This window comes from Hyaena hyaena, unplaced genomic scaffold (genome assembly GCF_003009895.1).
Source record: "Hyaena hyaena isolate Hyena2069 unplaced genomic scaffold, ASM300989v1 scaffold_88, whole genome shotgun sequence".
NCBI lineage: Eukaryota > Metazoa > Chordata > Mammalia > Carnivora > Hyaenidae > Hyaena > Hyaena hyaena.
The window spans coordinates 3,039,201-3,060,393 of NW_024080720.1; the positions used below are offsets into that span (position 1 = coordinate 3,039,201).

The 21,193-nt window shown below is 47.1% G+C and overlaps 1 protein-coding gene across 2 annotated transcripts in view; it reads right to left on the minus strand.

Moving 5' to 3' along the window:
• ARHGAP17 (Rho GTPase activating protein 17) overlaps window positions 1-21,193 on the minus strand; it is an 85,665-nt gene that overhangs the window by 52,642 nt on the left and 11,830 nt on the right. For both annotated transcript variants that reach the window (XM_039234377.1, XM_039234378.1), the window contains exon 2: window positions 402-441. In XM_039234377.1, the coding sequence (XP_039090308.1) occupies window positions 402-441 (40 nt within the window). The remainder of the gene's footprint in view (window positions 1-401; window positions 442-21,193) is intronic.

The window sequence follows — 21,193 nt, forward strand, 5'->3', positions numbered from 1 at the left end:
GGGGCCTCTGGGGCCGCTGGCACGGCTGTTCCAGCAAGGACACCATCCCGGCAGCGAGCGACAGGCCCTCGGCCTGCCGGAACCCGTGACCGGGCTGCAGTGCCAGCGTACCGGCCGGGCCAGCCGTCCCCTCCCCCACCCCACCCCAACACCTGGCACTCGGAAGCAGCACAGCCCCATTTGAACTTCACAACATGACACCAAAGTTTCGGATCCCCTTTTTATCACTGTGCAGCCCAACTGCTTCTCCTTCCAGCTCAGAACCCTGCTGATCAATCTTATCCTGTCTCGGATCACACATACAGGCGTCCGGACATAAATCCGCTTCAGTTCTCGCCAACGGAGTTTGGTTTTGCTTCCCTCTTTAAGCAAAGCTCTTTAAAAAGATTTTATGTTGTTACCTGTAACAGATCTTCACTGAGGACTTCTGTTTTCTCGGCCCTGTGAAGAAAAAATTAAAAGTTCAGTGTTAGAAATCCAGAAATGCAAAGCAACTCATGAAATTGAACAATTACTATCCCATCGCTGTTGGAAACAAAACAGCCAGGAGCGCCTGTGTGGCTCAGTTGGTTGAGTGTCCAATTCTTGATTTCGGCTCAGGTCATGATCCAGGGTTGTGGCATCAAGTCCCATGTCAGGCTCTGTGCTGAGCATGGAGACTGCTTGGGATTCTCTCCCCTTCCCTCTGCCCCTCCCTCCCCCCACCCCTCACTCGTGTGCTCTCTCTCTCTCTCTCTCTAAAATAAAAAAATAAAAAATTAATGAAACAAAACAGGCAGAAACGAATGGTAACGGGGGGAGAAATCCTACCAGTTTCTACATCAGAGGGCTGCTTTAGCAAAACCGAAGAAAAAAGCGAAGCCAACAAAAGTGTGCAAAGAACGGCAGCCCCAGAGAAGACCAGCACCTCGAGGCCAGTGGCTCCCAGACTTGGGCATGTACAGCATCACAGAGGGTGGGGAGGGTTTAAAATGCCAGTCTCCAGGCCTCACCTCTGTGCTAAAGCAGGTCTGGAGCAAGATCCTGCCTCTTTAAGAGGCCCTTTCTGCCCAGAATTCCACGGCCCAGACCAACAGCCCACCTCTGGAGAGAAAACTGCTCTCGAGGCACCTGGCTGGCTCAGTCTATAGAGTGTGTGACTCTAGATCTTAGGGTCATGAGTTCGAGCCCTGCATTGGGCATGGAGCCTCCTTTAAGAAAAAAAAAAAAAAGACCACTGTAGAGAAGCTGAAACTTCAGTTCCTAAAATGATCCTTTCTGAGCTTCACAGCCTTACTGAAACAAGTCAGTCACAAATCCAGGAACTCAACAGTACACACACTGGAATAGTAACAACTAAGTACTCCTTCCTTCAGGCATCTCATCTTTATCTTAAAAAGAAACAGGGGCACTTGAGTGGCTCAGTCGGTTAAGCATCCGACTTTGGCTCAGGTCATGATCTCACGGTTCATGGGTTCGAGCCCCGCGTTGGGCTCTGTGCTGACAGCTCAGAGCCTGGAGCCTGCTTCGGATTCTGTGTCTCCCTCTCTCTCTGACCCTCTCCTGCTCACACACACTCTCTCTCTCTCAGAAATAAATTTAAAAAAAACATTAAAAAATTAAAAAAAAAAAGAAATAAAGTATTTTCACAGTTTTCCCCTACTCATGCTTTCCAACTACCATTAACTACACAGACCTTTCCAGAAAGCTGACCTGGTGGCCAACAATCAGCAGAGGGGCACCCCGAGTTGCTCGAGCCTCAGTTGCCAGATCACAGTACTTTCCGAGGACTTCTCTGCAGTCCAAAGGGGTGGCCTCATTGCTGCACACGGTACCCAGAATAATGGTAATCAAGGTGCCATGGTGGGACTTCTGGCTCAGATAGCGATTTAGGCCAAGTCACTTAACACCCCAGCCCCACTCCTACTGAAATGAACATGGAAACTTTTATTTTATTATTTTTAAGTGTTTATTTATATATTTAAGAGAGAGAGAAAGTGTGTGAGCAGGGGAAGGGCAGAGACAGAGAGAGAAAGAATCCCAAGCAGGCTGCATGCTGACAGCACAGAGCCTGACGCAGGGTTTGATCACGCAGGGTTTGATCCCACAAACTGCAGGATCATGACCTGAGCCAAAATCCAGAGCTGGACGCCCAAATGACTGAGCTGCCCAGGTGCCCCTGAACAAGGAAACTTCTAAAGGGAAAAGAAAAAAGTCTGTTTCAGTTCTGAACATTGGGGGAGTTGAGGAGAAAGGAAGACCATCAATAAACCAGAATTCTAAAGCCTTTTAATAAGATATATTGCAGAATGGAAGGCTGTGTGACCTTGCCTATGAACAAACCTAATGCAAGAGAAGGAAAAGCTGTTTGGCGGGAGAGTGGATGGGACACCCTAGAATGCCCTTAAAACGCCACTAAGCTCAGCGCAGCACCAGCTGCAGCAGGTACAGTGTGCACGCCTCCAGGCCACACCTGGGCAGCGGCACGTCAGGTAAAAGCCAGCATTGCCACAGAGGTTGCCAATGCCAGTTGTCGCTGCAGTGCCCTACTTAACTCAGAGATGCCAATGGGAATGGCTCACTCACTAGTTTCTTCAGGAAACCAGAACTCTGACCTAATGCAGATACCCTCTGGTCCACAGGAGCAGGGCCTGGAGATGAGGTCGAGGCCCCAGCTTTCAGACGAGGCCAACTTTCAACTCTATGAACGAGCCCTGCAAGCAGAGGGCCAAAATATGCCATCCCAGTCCCTGCTTGGCACGCATGGTGCCAGGCATTGCTGAAGCGCCAAACATAGGTAGTCATGCCAGTGGGGGAAGTGGAACAGGGCTGCCTAGCTGCCTAGCAGCTCAAGCAACGAGCCTCAGAAAGAACCCTGACGGTCCGCCTAGTGGACGGCCACAGCTTCCCCATGACTCCTGTTCAGCGAGAGCCTAGTCCCTCCTCTCGCAAAATTCCATGACTGGATTGTGCAACTTCCGCCTCATCTTCTCTGGCCAGGGCCCTGTGTGCCGCAGACAGCACTCTGAAATCTCTTCCTTCCGTAAGTAGAAGTATACACAGAGAAAAGTCCCCAAGGCCTATTAAAACATTCAAAAGAAGAGATTCAAAAGTTCAAAAGAAGAGGTTCAGAGTAACCAAGTCCTTTTACGAGACAAAATTATTTTTAAAATATAACAGAAGAGAAAAACTTAATGTTAAAACTTGAACGTGGACCATTAGCAGGTACGAGAGGGTCAGTAATAGCCCAATGGTTTAGGAAAACCTGCTGTGTACAACTTGTTCAGTGACCTCTCCCTGGCGATTTGGAATGAAAAATCAAATACAAAACAAACAAATGCAAACGATACAAATTGGCGCTTTTCTTTCGGCAGGGGGGGAGGGGGAGGATGACGGCTGGCAAACACTTATGAGCGATCACAGCACTGCAACAGCCACACAAAAAAATAAAGCAAACGGAGAAACAAATCAAGTATTAACTTCGGGAAAAACAGAAAGTCCATAAGAAAGAATCATAGTACATTACTATGCTTAGCTGCCAATAACTGACAGGATATTATAATGTAAATATCAAATAATGTAAATACCAAAATATCTAATGTAAATAATGTAAATATCCAAAAACTGTATTATAACTGCAGTAGAAGGAAAAGGGAGCAGAAAAACGAAGAGGGAAGTCACACAAGAGCACTAAACCCTCATTTTTCATGACAGGAAGCCAATAAGTAAAAACTAAAACTTGATAACTTGAAGGATAGCAGTTTATATATTATCTATAAATGTAGACATGAGTAAATGCCAACATAAACAGAAATTTGAAAACAGCTGCCTCTGAGGTTGGGGAATCTCGACTGGGAGAGTGGGGTTACTAGAGAGAGAATTCACTGTGATAAGCCTTTTACTATTATATTTGACTTTTTAGATTATGTGTATAGTTAGTTTCAACGTTTAGAAAACAGTACGTTAGTTACATTTTTTAGCCACATGCTCGATATGGTTGAGTGATGCGTATCTTCAAGTGAAGCATGACTCTAACTTAAAACAATGGGTCCAACTGCCAATCTGCACAAAAGTATACAAGAACACATACGTCAGAGTGTCCAAAATACAAAGCAAATCAATATATTTATTGTCCTTTTCAGATTAACAACTGGACCTTTTGCTTTCAATTTAGAGGTACTTTACCTTTTGCTCTAGAGAGTGAAATATATGTGTGACATATTATATGAAAATATTAACATATTGCTTAAAAATAAGTTTATGCTGTTTCCTGCCTTTATGGACACTCTATATGGACTCATTATGGACACCTGATGCAGGACGTGAACTCATAAACTGAACTGTGAGATCATGACTGAGCCAAAATCTGGAGCCACCCCAGCGCTACTGAGATGTGATTTTTGATCAGATTTAGAAATTCATCAACTAAGCAAAGAGGGAGAGCAATATATTAAGGCCATCAAGGCACCTAAAGACAAAGTGAGCCAATGATTAAAAATTATACTTGCTAAGTCAGATGGTTTTAAATCAGACATTTTGCTGCACAGACCTAAACTTCTTGTACATGGGTCTTTTTCTGCTTTGTCAGAGCCTTCTTTGTGTCCCACATTCTGTGCTTGAAAACACGCTTGAGTGTTTCCTGTCTGTAACTGGGAAAACAATACAAAGCAGGAAAGCACTTCCGGCTCACCATGTTACTGGGGGGGTTTGTTGTTTCCTATGCAAGCCACTGTGCGACCTTACTAGTCATTCAAACAAGGCTTACCTCGGGCAGGGTTTTTAAATTTAGTACGTTTTTCTTTGTAATCCCCAAAGCCTGAAAGCAGCAGGGCTGTGCAGGCCTTGATGTCCTCCCCTCTTCCCTTGACTGACTGTGGTAATGCCCAGCCTTTCAGTCATGCCTAACAGGGGCCTCGCTCTCACCGGGCCAGTAGAAAATGGAAACGCTCCCAGTCTGAAGTAGTTCAACTCACCCAGAAAGACAGAGATGCTTAAACAAGGACACAGGACCAAACTTCTGGAGAAGTTTCTACCATCGCTACACTCAAACGCCCAATGCCAGACTGTGAGCCGCCATCTTGTTTCCCAGGATTCCAACTACCGCATCTGGGCCACACGCATCTGCATAATGTAAGTGTTATATGGGAGCCATGGGAATTAATGCTCAAGTCCACACCTTCAAAGCATGCTGTGATCCTCCAAGCACTGTGCAGGACTACACCATCCCTGCAAGCCAGAGAATTCCAAGGGGGCAGAGAACAAATCTATCTCAACCATCACTGCCCCCATCCCCAAAGCACCCAGCCTGCCACCTGCTTGCCATTCCATTGTAGGTGCCTCATAAATATACACTGACTGAATTGATGAAAAAGCAAATGGCTTTCCAACAATAGAGAATGGTTTGAAAAAAGGGTCTTTCTAGATTTCAATAGAGGTAGCAAGAAAAAAATTCAATAGCAGTAGGAAGAAAAGCAGATGTACACGTAGGACTGCCTGCCACAGTAGAATCCACAGCAATCAAAATCAAAACGTGATAGTGCCTTCCAAAGTTGAAAAAAATATATATAGCGACTAAACTACCCATGTTACCAGGGGCCAGCAAACTATGGCCTACATATCCAATCTAGCTCATTGCCTATTTTTATGAGGCAAGCTAATAGTTTTTACTTTAAAAAGGTTGCAGGGGTGGGGGAGAGAAATTCATGAGGAACATACAATATGATCCCCAAGAATAATATGAAATTCAAGTTCCAGTGTGCACAAATAAAGTTTTATTGAAGCACAGCCAGGCTCCTGTGTTTATGCATTACCTACGGCGGCCTTCATGCTACAACAGCAGACCAGAGTTGCTGCGACAGAAACCACGTGGCCTGTGGAGCTCAGAATATTTACTGTCTGGCTGCCTACCAACCAGGGTGCCAATCCTGCTGTACACAAGTGATTCTCACGGGGTGTGGTGAAACCTCGCAAGAAGGCTTTTTGGAATCACTTTGAGGACTGGTATGTGAGGCTGGTCTGGAGGTGTGTATCTGGCTTTCTCAGGCGTTCTGCCTCATGTCTGAGAAGCTGCTGCTGAAATGAATGGGGGTGGCTGACTCTGATAATACAGTCCAAATGTGAGGCACAGCCCAGTGCTGGTGACGCTGGCGACAGGGAAAAATCAGAAATGATGCCCTCTCTCACCCACCTCCACCCACTCCCCTCCCCAACACCCACTGAAATATTACAACTATCGTGTTCTTTCTGATCCCTACTTATACATGCATTTCAGGACAAGATCCAAATAAATATAACTGCCTGTGCCAGGCGTCGGCAACCTTCTTCTGGGAAGGCCAAATCATAAACACCCCAGGCCTGCGGGCCGCACCACTGCTGCCGTGGTTACTCCGCTCTGACGCCAAGACACCAAGGTCGCCACAGACAGCACATAAATGAACGGACCTGGCGACGGTCCAGTAAACGTGACTTATGCCACTGAAATGTGAATTCACAAAATTCTCGCATTTTTTCCCCAAACATTTAAAACTGCAAAAACCACTCTGAGCCTACCGGGGCTGGATCTGGCCCGCGGGTCATAGGGCTGCTGACCCCAGATCTGTGTACCAGTTCCATGTGGTTCCCCAAGAAGCTTCGATTTTTTTCTAATCACTTCCCAGATTCTTCATACTTTGAAGGGGGACGTCTGCGCTTTCCCAACTTGCTCTTCCGAAGGCAAGAGGCGCTGGCTTTTCAGGACCTCACCAGCTCTTGAGCCATTCTGAGCCCCTAAGAGCAGGAGCACACCTTTTACCACTCGGTCCCTCTCTCCCCAGGGATGGAAAACATGCGGCCCGAGAGCCAACGCTAACTTCAGGCACCCGTGTCTTCCCGGTGCCCCAAGATCATGGTGTTGATGGGTTTGGTTGACCAATTACACAGGATATCTGTTGGCTTTTTCCCTTAAACAATCACTTGGGGAGATCAATTAAAATGAAAAAAAAAAAAAAAAAGTGGGGCATGGAGAGAATTTTTAATAAACTGATTTGAAATGCTGGTTACCTGCAAATATCTAAGTGTATGTTTGATAAATAATATAAACTACGACCAATTGAGGAATCTCAATATTGTCTACAGGGCAGAGACGTATAGGGTCACTGACTGCAACGAAATTTCTGTTTACAGTGAAATTACAGCAGCCGGACCCACAGCTAAGCGGTGTTGCAGTCTGCCAGCAGCCAGACTTTGAGCAACCTTGTCATCTCCTGGCACAAGTGGTTTACAGAACCCACTTGAGCCTCTGTGCTGGGCTTGGACACATTCATCTGATTTCTCAGTGAGCCAGGGAACTACTGGGTGAGTTTTTCCTGTTCTATCTCATTAGATTAGCTGTCTTCTTGGATTCCTGGGAAGGGATCTGATGCCTACTTAATTGGATTATAAAAATAAAGGAAACTTCTGACATTTTATAAATGAAACAATTCGTTACACATTCCACAAAGTAGTTGTAAAAGTCTTAAAAGAGGGTTTATAGACTTCTAGGGACAGTATGGGAAAAGAAAAACAGAAGTTCCCCACCCCCACCCCGCATAACATGGCAAAGAAAAAGGGTATTTTTCAGAGGGAAAATGATCAAATTATTTCGGTAACAAGATAGGCGAAATATACTAATGTCTCTATATCCCATACTCTGAATTATTTCCCCAAATGATGGACCTCTGCCTACAGGTTTATAGCTTTTCTAAGATTAGTACCATTTACTTTTTGCCTTAAACAACCATAACAAAACCCGGATCAATCTTAACTGCATCTCCATACTATTACTTGAATTCCGATCCATAACGACAATTTTCAGATAAACTGAGTTGAGTTTTATTGTCTTCTTACATATGTAAGCTTATCCCACAGGTTTTTGTTTGGTCAGTTGGCCTTTTTCCCCTCTGGCACATGAAACGGAATCTATTTGCTGTCCCCGCTGTAACCACGTGCCCCCACCAACGGTTTCTGCTCATGGCAGAGCCGGAAGGAAGCTGGCTGCTAGGGACACTGTGCAAGTCCCTTCAGGGGTCTCCTCAGGCGGGGTCATGTATAGCACCTGCTTGGGCCTGAGGGCAGCTGAGTTCAAGACTTCAAAATTACCAAAGCAGGCAGAAGTAGGGGAGATATATTTGGTAAAGTATCTCAATGCAGACAGCATGTGGAGCTAAATCCTATTGGGCAGGAGGGAGGTTCTGGGATGGGGGACCCAGTTTATTGCCACAGCCCTGCAAGAGGCCAGGCGGTAAGGCTACACAAATTCAAGGGCTGGGCTCTGACTCAGTGCTGTGGCCACTGGTAGGGAGACAGTCCGCATCTTAAGACAGGTTGTGCAAGCTCTCTTCCAAATGCTTCTTTCTAAGTCAGCACATTTGGACTTTGAAAAGCAGGTTCGGTTCCCATGAAAAGCAGGTTATAAATGATCATTAAGTTCTCAGTCCAGGACCCATTCTGCTTATGGCTTATCTGAAGGGCCCACTATGCTTACAGCTCATCTAAAAGACAGCCCTTGTAGGCGCCTATTGATTTTTCTGAGCCACTGTGAATCTAGGGAACAGTAGTTAGAAAAAAAAGAAAAATCTAAGAGAGAACGGTGAGTCTCAACCATGGCTACACATTACAATCCTGGGGGCTCTAAAAACACTACAGGTAGTTCCATTTTTTAAAAATACTTATTTTTGAGAGAGAGAGAGAGTGAGTTAGTGGAGGAGGGGCAGCCAGTGGATCCGAAACAGGCTCCAGGCTCCACGCTGAGAGCAGAGAGCCAAAGCGGGAGCTTAACTGACTGAGCCACCCAGGCGCCCCCAGATGACTCCATTTTTATGAAAAGGCCAGAAAAAGCAATCTACAGAGGCAGAAAGCAGATTAGGGTTAGCTGAGGACAGGGGTGGAACAGAGCACTGACTCTAAAGGGCACGAGAGATCTCACTGGGGTAAGAGAACTGTTGTAAAATCAGATCGTGGTGACAGTGACACGGATGCTGTCGGTTTGCTAAGAAATCACTGAGGTTTTGCACTTAAAATACGCAGATTCTATGCCATATGAAGCATATCTCAATACGGTGGTTTCAGAAAGGCTAACACGCAGACTCCAAACAGGAAGGACCGAACGGAACCTCTGGGGGGAGGGCCAGGCGTTCTGTTGTAAAGCTTCTCAGTCCATTCCGAAGTGCAGCGAGGGTTGAGAACCCCCGAGTGAGGAGGGTCAGAGGGCCAGAGCTGCAGGTGGCCCCGTAACCACCAGGACACGACAAAAAGAGGGGCCAGCAGTAAATGGCTGGCAGTAGCAAAATCAGAGGTGCTCGCACAGCACGGGCCGCAGCTGTACTCTAGCCGGGTCAGTGCTGCCTAGAATGTGGTCTGATGTGTATGACTCACGACCGAGTTCATGCTCTTGCCCTTGAGGGCTGAGTGATAAGAACCCGAGGACGGCAGACTCTAAAGTTCACCGCAGGCAAAGGAGAAGGAGACAGAACGCGGTACGAGCTGAGTTAGGGCTCTGGGGTTAGACAGGCAGACTTGGGCGTCCCAGGGCTGTTGCTTGGTCGCGGCAAGTATGAGCGTCCATATCCTCCACAGTCAAACGGGAAGGATGGCAATGATAATGCCACCACCACAGTGATGGTTTAGCAAGGCCACTAATCTCCTTTAGCTCATTAGCTCGGTCCCCGGCGAGGGTGCATGGAGTGTCAGCTGTTCGGAGCATTACGACAATTAACCACCGCCTTCAGATAACTCCCTGGCTAAGTCTTATCTGTGGAAGACTTCCGCAGCGACCAGCAGACCACACAAAGTCAAAACTACAGCAAGAGCCCGGCGGCCCGCTCGTCGACAACAAAGGGTTGGTTGTGGCCTCGCTGCGTGGGCTGGAGGCCGCCAAAGAGAATCACAAGCACATAACGCACAGAAACTTGGAGACCCAGTATGTGGTGAGTCAGCAAAAACCCTTCACCAAAGGATCAACGTCTCTGTCCTCTGTGCCTGACGCCGCTGGGAATGCAGCTGTAAAAATGCCGGCCCTGGCCGTTCTCAGGTGTGCATTCACAGAAGGCCAAAGAACTGTCTAGACAGAAACCATCTTAGGATGGCCTTGCTACGGGAAGTTTAGATCTTCATTCATTCAGCTGGTATTCGTGGAGCCCTCCCTAAATGTCAAGAACTGGGGAGGATAAAAGGAGAGAAATGAGTCACAGTCCCCACCTTTGGGAGCTAGGAGGAAAGACAGAAATGTAAAATACCAGCTTTGTTCTGAGCTTCTGGGAGCAGAGAGAGAAGCAGAACGGATTGTGTGGCCAGGAAGGGCTTCACAGGGAAGCAGCCTAAGGGGACCCAAACAGTATGGGAGAGGGAATGTGGAAAGGGTCCTATGCTAGGGCACAGAATAAGAGGAGAGGGGGCCTGGCTGAAAAGAACCAGGAACCAGGAACTAAGGGGCAATAGGGAGCCATCGATGGTTTCTCCACCCTGGAGTGGCATCAGATTTGAGTTTCAGAATGCAAATTCTGACACCGGGGAACAGGACAAAGGTAGAAGAGCACGTGGAGGGCGTCTGCAGTTATTCAGGGAGTGAATAAGAACACAGACTGGAAGTCCTACCAGTCTGATCCTGGCCAATGCCATGCTGCTACTTTAAAAGAAATGGTAAGGCTAAATCACTGACTAAACCATCACCTTGAAAATATTTTAAAAAGTTCAAGAAAAACCTATACAACGTGGAGGTCTCTCTGATCAGGAAAGAAATTGGACATAGAAACTAGAATTCATGGACCATAACTCAGTCATCCAGCTTTCCAATACTAGATTAAGCTTACACTTGAACATTCTTTTCTTTGACGAAAGCACGTTGGCATATGCTATTTCATTTTATAATATTACACGTACTCTTATGGGGCAATTTTTATCCCTATCTCATGGAGGTGGAAACTGGGGCAGACACCGGGTAAATAAATGACATGTGAACCCAAGTCTGTGGACCCTCGGGAGGAGCAATTTTAAGGTCCTGCGACCAAAGCGGCCTCTCTCCTAACTCATTTTCATGCTACATCGTGGTCCTAGCTCCTCCGCAAACCAACCATATGCTCTAAAAGTACAACCCAACCCTTGACCTTCTTGCACCTCACTTTATTTATATCTGCATCAACCATCTCATGCAACTTCTAAGAGACTGCAACAAAACAGAGTATTTGTGAGAAAAGAGAATATCTGAAACCTCCAAAGCTGTGCTTTGCAAACGTATTTCTATAAACAACAATAAATGCTACATAATTTTCAAAGGCATAAGAATTTGGAATATTGTGGATCCTCTAAGTTTCTAGGAGGAGAACACATTTCAGATGTAGCCCAGAAAGTTCCATCATCAGCGTGGTGCAAAAAATGAAGGGAAACAATGTTCACCTGGAAAACTGGGGTGAGGCTGCTTTGGCTGGATGACGGAGAGACTCAGGGCAGAGAACACTATGAATCTTCACTCGCCCTTTATTAAAGGTCAAAGAAAAGTGTGTTCCAACACCATGGCCTGATGGATGGAAGGACGCTATTGATGACTCAAAATAGAACACTGATTTTTTTTTCTTAAAAATGAGGCCTTTTCTCCAAAGGATATTCAGAATAATGAAATGTTCCCTGAGTGGGGCAGTACCGCCCATTACTGCACTCAGCCCCAGAGCGTGTCATGCATACTCCGCCACTAGTCTTTTCATTTGGTTAGTCATTGAGCAAATATTTGTTGGAATCCCTTCCATGAGCCGTCATGAGTAAGAGTCATGGCCCATGCGCTGACTGGGCGCAAGGGCTGTCGAGGAAAATAAGCAGTGAGTGAAGCGCAGGGCCTCGGAGAGTACAGGCCTGTCATCACCACCGTCACAGCTAACGTTTATTGAGCTCGTACCGTGAGCTTGGCACTGGTCCGGGTGCTTGGTAAGAATGAGCCCTTGACGTTCACAATAACATCCAGGGGTAAGTATCATTACCTCCGTGCTACAGAGGAAGAAACGGAGGCACGGAAAAGTGATGTGACTTGCCCAAGGTCTGGCAGGAGGGCGCTGACTCTGGGCAATTTTGATCCCGAGATCCTGTTCTTCACCTCTGTGTTCCAGGTGCTTCGCATACATGGACTCACTGAATCCTCAAGATAACTAAGCCCTCGATGCTATCATCATACCTGTTCTGGAGATGAGAAACCTAAGCACAGAGATGATGACAACTTACCAAAGGTTAGAAAAGATGGGAGGTGTCTGATGCAGACCTAACATAGCAGGACGGGTTTCTGAAACTGCTGATGGCTCTCGAGACCTCATCGGTGAGCTGGATTTAGAAGCCTGGATACTGAAGAAGGCAGTGAGGATGGCGGTGAGAGAGGGAGAGCGCAGGAAGGACACACACAAGGTGATAACGGCTGCGGGAGAACCCGGGACCCCCGGGACCCTGCTGCATGGGGCCTGCTGAAGTCTGAGGGGAAGCAGGAGAATGAAGAAGGGCACTCCGGTACTCCGGGCCGTACACAGAGCAGGAGGCAATGGCCCTCTACCACTTAGGAGGGCACAGACAGCTGACCCCGCCCGCCCCAACACACACTCAGGGCCACGCAAGGCTTACGCAGGCAGAGCCTGCTAAAGCGAAATGGGGATGACTGAGAGGAGGAGCGGTCCCTGCGAGGCTCCGGGCCTTAAAATGAATATCAGGCACTGGCCCACTACTGAAGGGAGGGCAAGAGAGCTGAGGAAAGTTCCAGTTCTCTTGATGCAAGCACACACATCCTACCAAGTTTGAGGGTGTAAGGCAGGAGAACGGAGAACTGCCAGAGGAGAGCTCTCCATCCCACCCTCAGAGGAGCTGCGGCCAGTGGTGAAATGCATGCATCCAGAGCAACAGCAAAGCCCAGACTTCTGCACCAACAGACCAGTGGGCTTGAGTCCTCGCACAAATAGCCTGGCGGAAGAGGCGCACCCCTCAGTGTCTACCCACGGTTGGCATCCCGTCAGAGCTCCCCACAGGAGAAAGACAGGAAACGTGATGCGCTATCAAGACACACAGCCAATGGAACTAGATCCAAAGACAGCTAAGACGGTGGAATTATTTTGCAGGAACTTAATTATGATAAATCCGTTAAAGGATCTAGTGAAAAAGGTGAACAGAATGAATGAGTAGATGAGGGGTTTCATCAGAAGTTTAGAAGTTGAAAGAAATTATCCACGCGAGGGGCACCAGGTCAGTTAAGCATCTGACCTTGGCTCAGGTCATATGTCACAGTTCATGAGTTGGAACCCCACGTCAGGCTCTTGTGTGGACAGCTCGGTGCCTGGAGCCTGCTCTGGATTCTGTGTCTCCCCTCTCTCTCTGCCCCTTCCCTGCTCATACTCTGTCTCTCTCAAAAATAAATAAAAACATTAAAAAAAATTTTTTTAATTATCCAAACAAAAATACAGAGAGGAAAAAAATTGGAGCAGAGCATTCAAGAACAGTGGGGCAATATCAGCCTATCATACCTGGACTCAGAGTGCCAGAGGGAAAGGAGAGACAATGTGGGGCAGAAGAACTACTGAATAAACAATGGCTGGGAAGTTTCCAAATGTAATGAACAATACCAATCCACTTATTCAAGCTCCAAGAACTCCAAGCATGATAAACACAAAGAACAACACACCTAAAGAGATCAAGGTCGAACTGTTAAAGAGAAAGAGAAAATCCTGAAAGCAGACAGGGAAAAAAAAAGAAAATAGAGGCACTTAAGGTGTGGGGGAGAGATAAAAATGGCTGACTCGTCATCAGAAACACTATGACCAAATGACAACAGAGTGGCAATTTAAAGTGTTAAAGAAAAAAAACTAGTCAACCTGCAATTGTATAACAAATGCAAATATTTCAACGATGAAAACAAAAATAAGAACATTTTTGAAGTAATCTCTACACCCAACGTGGGGCTCAAACTCATGACCCCAAGATCAAGAGTCACATGCTCTACCAACTGAGCCAGCCAGGTGCCCCTAAAATAATGACGTTTATCAAAGAGACAAAGATTAAAGAGATTTCATCTCCTGAAGACCTCAGGAGAGGTCTTCTCCTTTCGTTAGTACGGAGGTGAGGGAAAGGGAGGGAGAGAAGGAAAGAATTTAGGCGCCTGACACCTATACTGGACCAGTCCGGGTGGTCCCCTTTTAGGGAAGGGTGGCAGGAGCTCTGGCTTCCCATGCCAGCGCTGATTAGGCATGGCTGTCTGCAGTCCCGGTCACAGGAAGGCTGTGAGACTGCACCCAGCCTGCTTGGGAAAGAACCAGACAGACTGATAATGACAACAGAAAGATCTACCAATCATTCCAACTACGGATGGTTTTCTTCCCCAGGCTACATGTTATTCTTGATGTCACACCTTAAGTTTCACTGTGCAGGCACATGAGGCACAAGAAGTGTTAGAGATTTTATCTACTTTCTAGTAAAGTATTAGGATGGTTTCACATAGAGAGAAGACTGCCAACTTGCAGCTTGCAGCCTTTAACTTCTCATGTCCCTGGCATCTTGGGAGATTAAGGAACAGTTCTGGCTGCAGGTCGGCTTGGCAATTTACAGTTAACTATTCCTCAGCCTTGGCACTTTTGACACTTTGGTCCTGTGGGCTGTCCAGAACACTGCAGAATGTTAACAGCAGCCCTGGCCCCTACACACTTAGAAGCCAGTGGCACCACGTCCCCTTTTCCCCAGAGGTGACAACCAAAACCATCTGGAGATCAGGTGGGGCGATCAGGGGAGCGAGGGATGGGGGCAAAGCTGCTTCCGGTTAAGAACAATTTGGATTAAAAAAAAATCTTCAGGGCTGCCAGGAAGGCAAAAAGAGAGCAGTCTTCTTGTGTGAAAATCAACATAACTTAGCCGCATTAAAAGGACTACGGGCCATCTGCAGGAAGAGGAGGGAGGCTCCTCTGCCTCTGTAATGGCCGCGTTAGTAGTGTTGTTCCTGACGATGTAAATTTGGGGGAGGGATGGGGAGTCCTCTATCCCGGGACATGAAAGAACACAGAAACCTGCTTTACTGCCTTTCCAAAGACTGTTTCTTTTCTCAGTCCCCTAAGACTTTTTATGAATTGGTGACAGATTTTTTTAGTTGCCAAAAACTCTGTACCTTTTGTAGCTTGCTTTTTTTTTTTCTTTTCTTTTTTTTTTTTAAATGGATGGAATGGCCTTTCTGAGGATTTTCTTACATCCTGTTGTCCCACCTTGGACCATGAGTGAACAGATAAAACAGCCACAGGGCTACTTTGTAATCAGTCATCTGGGACTTTTTCTGAATGGCTTTCAGTACCATCTTTTCTAACTCCCAGAAAATTTTCTTTTTAAATACCTGCTCTAGCATTTCAGTGGATCATAACGAGAGAGAAGGAAGACACACATGTTTGGTCGATCACCTTAAACAAAAATGTCTCCCGTGATGTGTTAAGTTAATGGGAGAATTTTCCTACCCGGGATAATTTCAGGAACCTACCGGTGGAGGCAACCCACTGTGCTCTAACAGGTTATTATGATAGTTGTATTCCTAAGGATTTAAGAAAAATTCCAAATTATAAAATCAATTCACACAGAGGCAGGGGGGCAAACAAAATGGAGCACGTTCCACTGGCACAGGAAGTTCTATGGCATTACTGGGCAAAAAAGCACTTCATTCTGTCTGGGTATCACCCTGAACAAGGTGTTATTTTTTTCTCATCACACTCTTATTACTGTGAACATCTCATACGACTGGACCTCCTTGGCCACCCACAACCTAAAAGAACAGAAAAATACTCATCAAAGTGGGAGTTCAGAAGGTGCTGGCTCCTTGTGGGTGGGTGAAGTGGCTAAGGCTGCCAGCCGAGAGTGCATCTGCTGCGGGTCAAAGCCCTGTCCGCCACCTAAAAGCTGTGTAAGTATGAGGGGGTTATTTAATGTCTCTGTGCCCCTATTTCCTCATCCAAAAAATGGAGATATTAAGAATTTCTAACTTCTAGAATTCAGTGGATGAAAAGAGATAATATACGCAACATGCTAATTCCTAGAAAGCTCAAAATGTGGTTTTTGTTGTTATGATGTAAGTGGTAGAGAGTGTAGACTCTGGAGCCAGGCCTCCTAGGTCTATGACCTCAGACAACTGATTGAACCTCTCTGGGCCTTTGTTTTCTCACCTGCAAAAGGGGATAATATAGTACTGATTTCAGGAGTAAACAAGTCAATACAAGACTGGCACTTGGAATAGTGCCTGGCACACAGTAAGCACCCAAATACGTGTAAGCTGGCAGTATGACAGTTATTTTTTTCAGAAGGATCTTTCTGGCAACAGTGCGGGAAGTGCGTGGAGGGAAGATACATCGGTGTACAGAGAAACTGAGGAGTTGAGAATTAAGAGACCAGAGAATAGGAGACCCAAGTAAGAAAAAGGAGAGCCTCCCCACCCCCCACCCAGAGCAGCAAGGAAGGAGGGGAGGGGACAGAGGGCTATTACAAAGATACAATGCGCAGGACCTCGTGACGTGGCGTGGATGGAAAGGGAGAAGGGATCGCCTTGAATGAGCACCATGTTTCTACCTAGAGTGACTGGCTAGATAGTGAGGCTCTTCAGCTCTAGAGAAAGTCTGACATCATCTGAAGGTGAAGTCAACAAGGTGAGCTCCAGAAATGCCGGCGTTCAGGGGCCGGTAGGCAGTGCAGGTGGAGCTGTCCAGTGTGTTTCTTGCCGGGAGGTTGTGAAGCCCAGAAGAGGCGTCTGGACGGGAAATTCGGCGCAGGCTGTCAGCAGGAGCAGCAAGGAACACTGCTCTGGGGGAGTCTGCTCGGAATGCAGACTTGCGGGGAAGAGGAAGGCGAAGCACAGGAGCCTCAGCGCAGCACCGCGCAAGGGCAGCCCGAGCACGGAGCAGAACCGCAGGCCCCAGGGAGGCCGGGGAAGAGGCCGGACCGCGGGGCCGCCGAAGCGAGGCTGGACGGCGGGCTGAGAAGGCACAGTGCGGCAGCGAGGGCAGGGAGGTGTGAGGGGTGGCTCCGGGGAGCCCAGGGGCAGGGCCCCGAGGGCAGACAGAGAAGCCAAGCCACGTGGAGAGAGAAGCAAGCTGAGAAAACCCGACCGTCTTGAGCGCGTGTAAAGAGCCGGTGGAGAGAGGGCCGCTGGCAATGCCGAGCGGCCGGAGGAAGGCCAGCGGGAGAGCCCCCCGGAGAGCGGCACGCAGGAGGTAATGACCATGAACACCCAGCAGCCTGGGCGCCAGGGGAGGTGGCAGTAGCCAGTCTTCCCTGGAAACCGGGAGGCAGGTCATCTGAGGAGAGTGAGTGTGTCTGGAGTAGGGGTGGAGGAGGTTCGAGAAAAGTAAAAGTCTGGCAAAAACGCTTCGGAAAACGGGAGGGGAAACTGCGCCACGGGCTGGAAGGCAGTCTTTGAAGCCCAGCTGAGCTTGGAGGGCGTGACGGTTCGGCCGGCTGGCCCCTCGAAACGGGATGACCCTTCTGGACCATGCCCTGCATCCTGGGCACAGGCGTGAAGAAGCCCCAGAGGAAAGAGTCCGGCTGTCACCCTGCAGCGCAGGTGAAGGAAAAAGGCTGGCTGGACAGATGGCTGCGAGGGATGTCAGAGACACCTGCTATGACTGACTGAGGCCAAAGGAAAGGGACCTAGGAAGGCGCAGAGGGAGTCCGTTAGGGAAAGGAATCCAAAGAGACAAGAGATTGGAGGATGAGGTGGAGGATTTGGGTTCTGAGTTTAGAAGTGGCTCTTAAAACGCGATGGCAACTTTCCTCCTGGAAAGGGATGCTGGTTTATATTCCTGCCAGTGTACGACTATAGGACAGCCTTCAGCGGTGCTCCTGACACAGTGACATAGCATTATTTTGAGCTGTGCCAATTTAGTAGGTGAAAAATGCAGTCCCAGAGCTTTGTGCTTCTACCATCAGTTATAATTTTAAAATGGGTCTTAAATACTTACTCATCATCTGTATTTCATCTGTGAGCATTCTATTCATGGTATTTGCTCACTATAGTGCACTTCTTACAGAGAGAGAGAAAGAGCAGGTTAGTATAGAAGAGGGGCAGAGAGAAAGTGAGGGGGGGAGAGAGAGAGAGAGAGAGAGACAGAGGGAGAGGGAGAGGGAGAGGAAGAGGGAGAGGGAGAGGGAGAGGGAGAGGGAGTGAATCTTAAGCAGACTCCATGCTCAGTGCAGGGCCTGACATGGGACTTGATCCCATGATCCTGGGATCATGACCTGAGTTGAAATCAAGAGCTGGATGCTCAACCGACTGAGCCACCCAGGCGCCGCTGTAGTGCCCTTGTTTAAACTAACTCCTGGGGTGCCTGGGTGGCTCAGTCGGTTAAGTGGCCGACTTCAGCTCGGGTCATGATCTCACGGTTCGTGGGTTCGAGCCCCCGAGTCCAGCTCTGTGCTGGCAGCTAGCTCAGAGCCTATTTCAGATTCTGCGTCTCCCTTTCTCTCTGACCCTCCCCTGCTCATGTTGTCTTTCTCTCTCTCAGAAGTAAATAAAACATTTTTAAAAATTTAAAAAAAAAAAACCTAATTCCTAAGAGAGCTTTATAAAGGATATTAACTCTCTGTTGTGGCTGCTCCCAACTGTTTACAACTACTCATTGGCCATAATTTTAATTATGAGATATGACAGACAGAAGTTTAATTCTAAGGTGGTTAAATTTATAACAGTGGCTTTAATTTGTGTGGTTATCTTTTATTGTTCATTCTCTGTACTTTTATGCCAGAGTGTGAAGAACTTTCCATCTTTTCCACCATTCTGGGGTTTAGTATTTTTACTTGAAACACTTCACCTGTTTGGAATTGACTCTGGCCCCTAATGGTAAGGTGAAATCTAACCTGCCTATTTTTTTCCAGCACTAACCTGTTGTCTTGTACTGTTTCCTTGCTGTCTTATGATGCCTCCTTCCCTCATGCCGACTCCTTCAATCTCACAGGGCTGGTTCCCACAGGAGCCCTGTCTTACCAGCGCAGGAGCACAGCCGGGAGGCTCGGGTGGCCAAGGTCAGAGACAGAGCTGGTGAGCTGGACACACTCAAGTCCGGCGGCCTTTTTACTAGACTCCAGCTGCCCCAGAGGCATTTTAGTTTTCTTAAGCCCTCACCTAAAAGCTCTGAAAACATTATGGATTGGACTAACTACCAAAAGAAGCCGATTATTCAGGGAGAGTAATTTGATGTGATTGCCAGATCTCATCATGGAGAGTATCACATTTCAGCTTTTCTGGGGAAGGCTCTCACACAGACGCCGAGTGTGTGTTCTGGAGAACAGACCAGCCCCCACCAACATGGGAGGCACACACCTGGAAACAGCGCTTCTCCACAGACCTGCTCGTAGCACGGGAGCCGACGCTACACCTCTCTCCAGGAACCAGCCTGGGGTTCCTGGCCCTGGGCTCAAAGAGGTCTGTGAAATTCTATGCCAATTTGCGTGTGTAGATGATTTTTTTTCGGGGAGAGGGCTGTCAGAACCTCCATCTACATTTATGGGGAGGTTTCTATTCCCAAAGGCTGTTCCAAGAGTCAAAGGCTGAAATTAGTAAGTCCATTGCCCTGTGACCTGCTGATCACTTCTTTAGAAGTCATATTAACTGGGTCACCTGGGAGGCTCAGTCGGTTAAGTGTCCAACTTCGCCTCAGGTCATGATCTCGCGGTTCGTTGAGTTTGAGCCTCACATCAGGCTCTGTGCTGACAGCTCAGACCCTGGAGCCTGCTTCAGATTCTGTGTTTCCCTCTCTGCCCCTCCCCTGCTCACATTCTCTCTCTCTCTCTCAAAAATAAAACCTTTTAAAAATTAAAAATAAATAAATACATATTGCCACATAGGCTCCATTTCAAATTTCTCTTCCAGTTCCTTCCTCAGTCCAAGTGCACTGTGATTGTTTTCTCCATATGGATGGTTAGATTACCCCAATTCAGTATTCTGCCTTTAAGCCACAGCGCCTGCCAGTCTTATGACTAAACCTTGGAATAAAGGCTCAAACAGCAGACACACTGAAAGGTATGTGGCTCCAAAAGGAGAGGGAAAATGCTTGTCGATTTCTGCTAGGAACCACTCAGATCAGGACACTTGCATTTAAACAGGACTTAACCTCATCACATTTCTGGAATGCCTAATTGGGGTGAAATCACATGCCCTTTGAACAATATTGCTATAAACAATTATACGGCTACATGTTATCTTTGAGTCTAACCAATTAAATGAGGGCTAAAAAAAACTGCTGAAAGAACAGAAAAAGGATAAATAAAAACATGACACATGATACATACAGAGAAATTCAAAGAAGTAACAAAATTATCAGCTGCCACTAATTCAGTCAAGTGAATAAAGATATATACAAACATTAACATCGCTCCTGTTTACCAACTGAGCTAATTACACACTCTTTCCAACAACAGCAAAGTACTCAGGAAGCACAGAAAAACTCTGTGTCTAGACAGAGATGTGCCACGCTCATGCTGAAAATACATCAATCCTCCGCAAAGTTTAGTTCACAGATATGCCAGACCATGAATGCCTGGGATTTATTTATTTTTGTGTCCTCAGGACCCACCCCATAGCAGGGACCCAATAAAATATATGGATTAACGTGCTCTAGACCAATCAAAATCATAGAATTTTTCTAGGAACTAGAAGTGATACCAAAATTCCTTCCTACATAGAAATGGGAGACAATAACTGAAAAAGAAAAACCGAAAAAGCCCAGCTCTGCCAGATTTAGAACACGTTAGACACCAACAGTTATTATTAGCACAGCGTGGTGTCGGTGCACGCACACACACACCCACCCAAAGCCACGTGTCAATGAAAACAAAGCCAACTAAAGAGTCAAAGCAGGTGTGAGAGTTATGTGTTTAAAAAAAGAGACGCATTCGAAACGAATGGAAAAGTGAGGAATCACTGCGATACCTATTTCAGTAAATAACATCCAGCCATCACCTGAATTACATCAACCCTTCCTTTCTTCACCCCAAACACCATGGTGCTAAATAGTTTCTCACATCAGCCCCATGCCATTGTCCTGCTCTGGCAGTCATCACCTCTCCCCTAGCCTGCTGCAGTGGTTTCCTGACTGGTCTTTCACTCGCGTCCCTTCCTCTTCCTCCATAGTCCTAACTCAGTTGCCGCCACAGAGTTCCTCCTGAAGCACCACTTGGCTTTCTCAACCTTCTGCACATATGGGCTCCCCCCAATTCTACTGCAGTGATC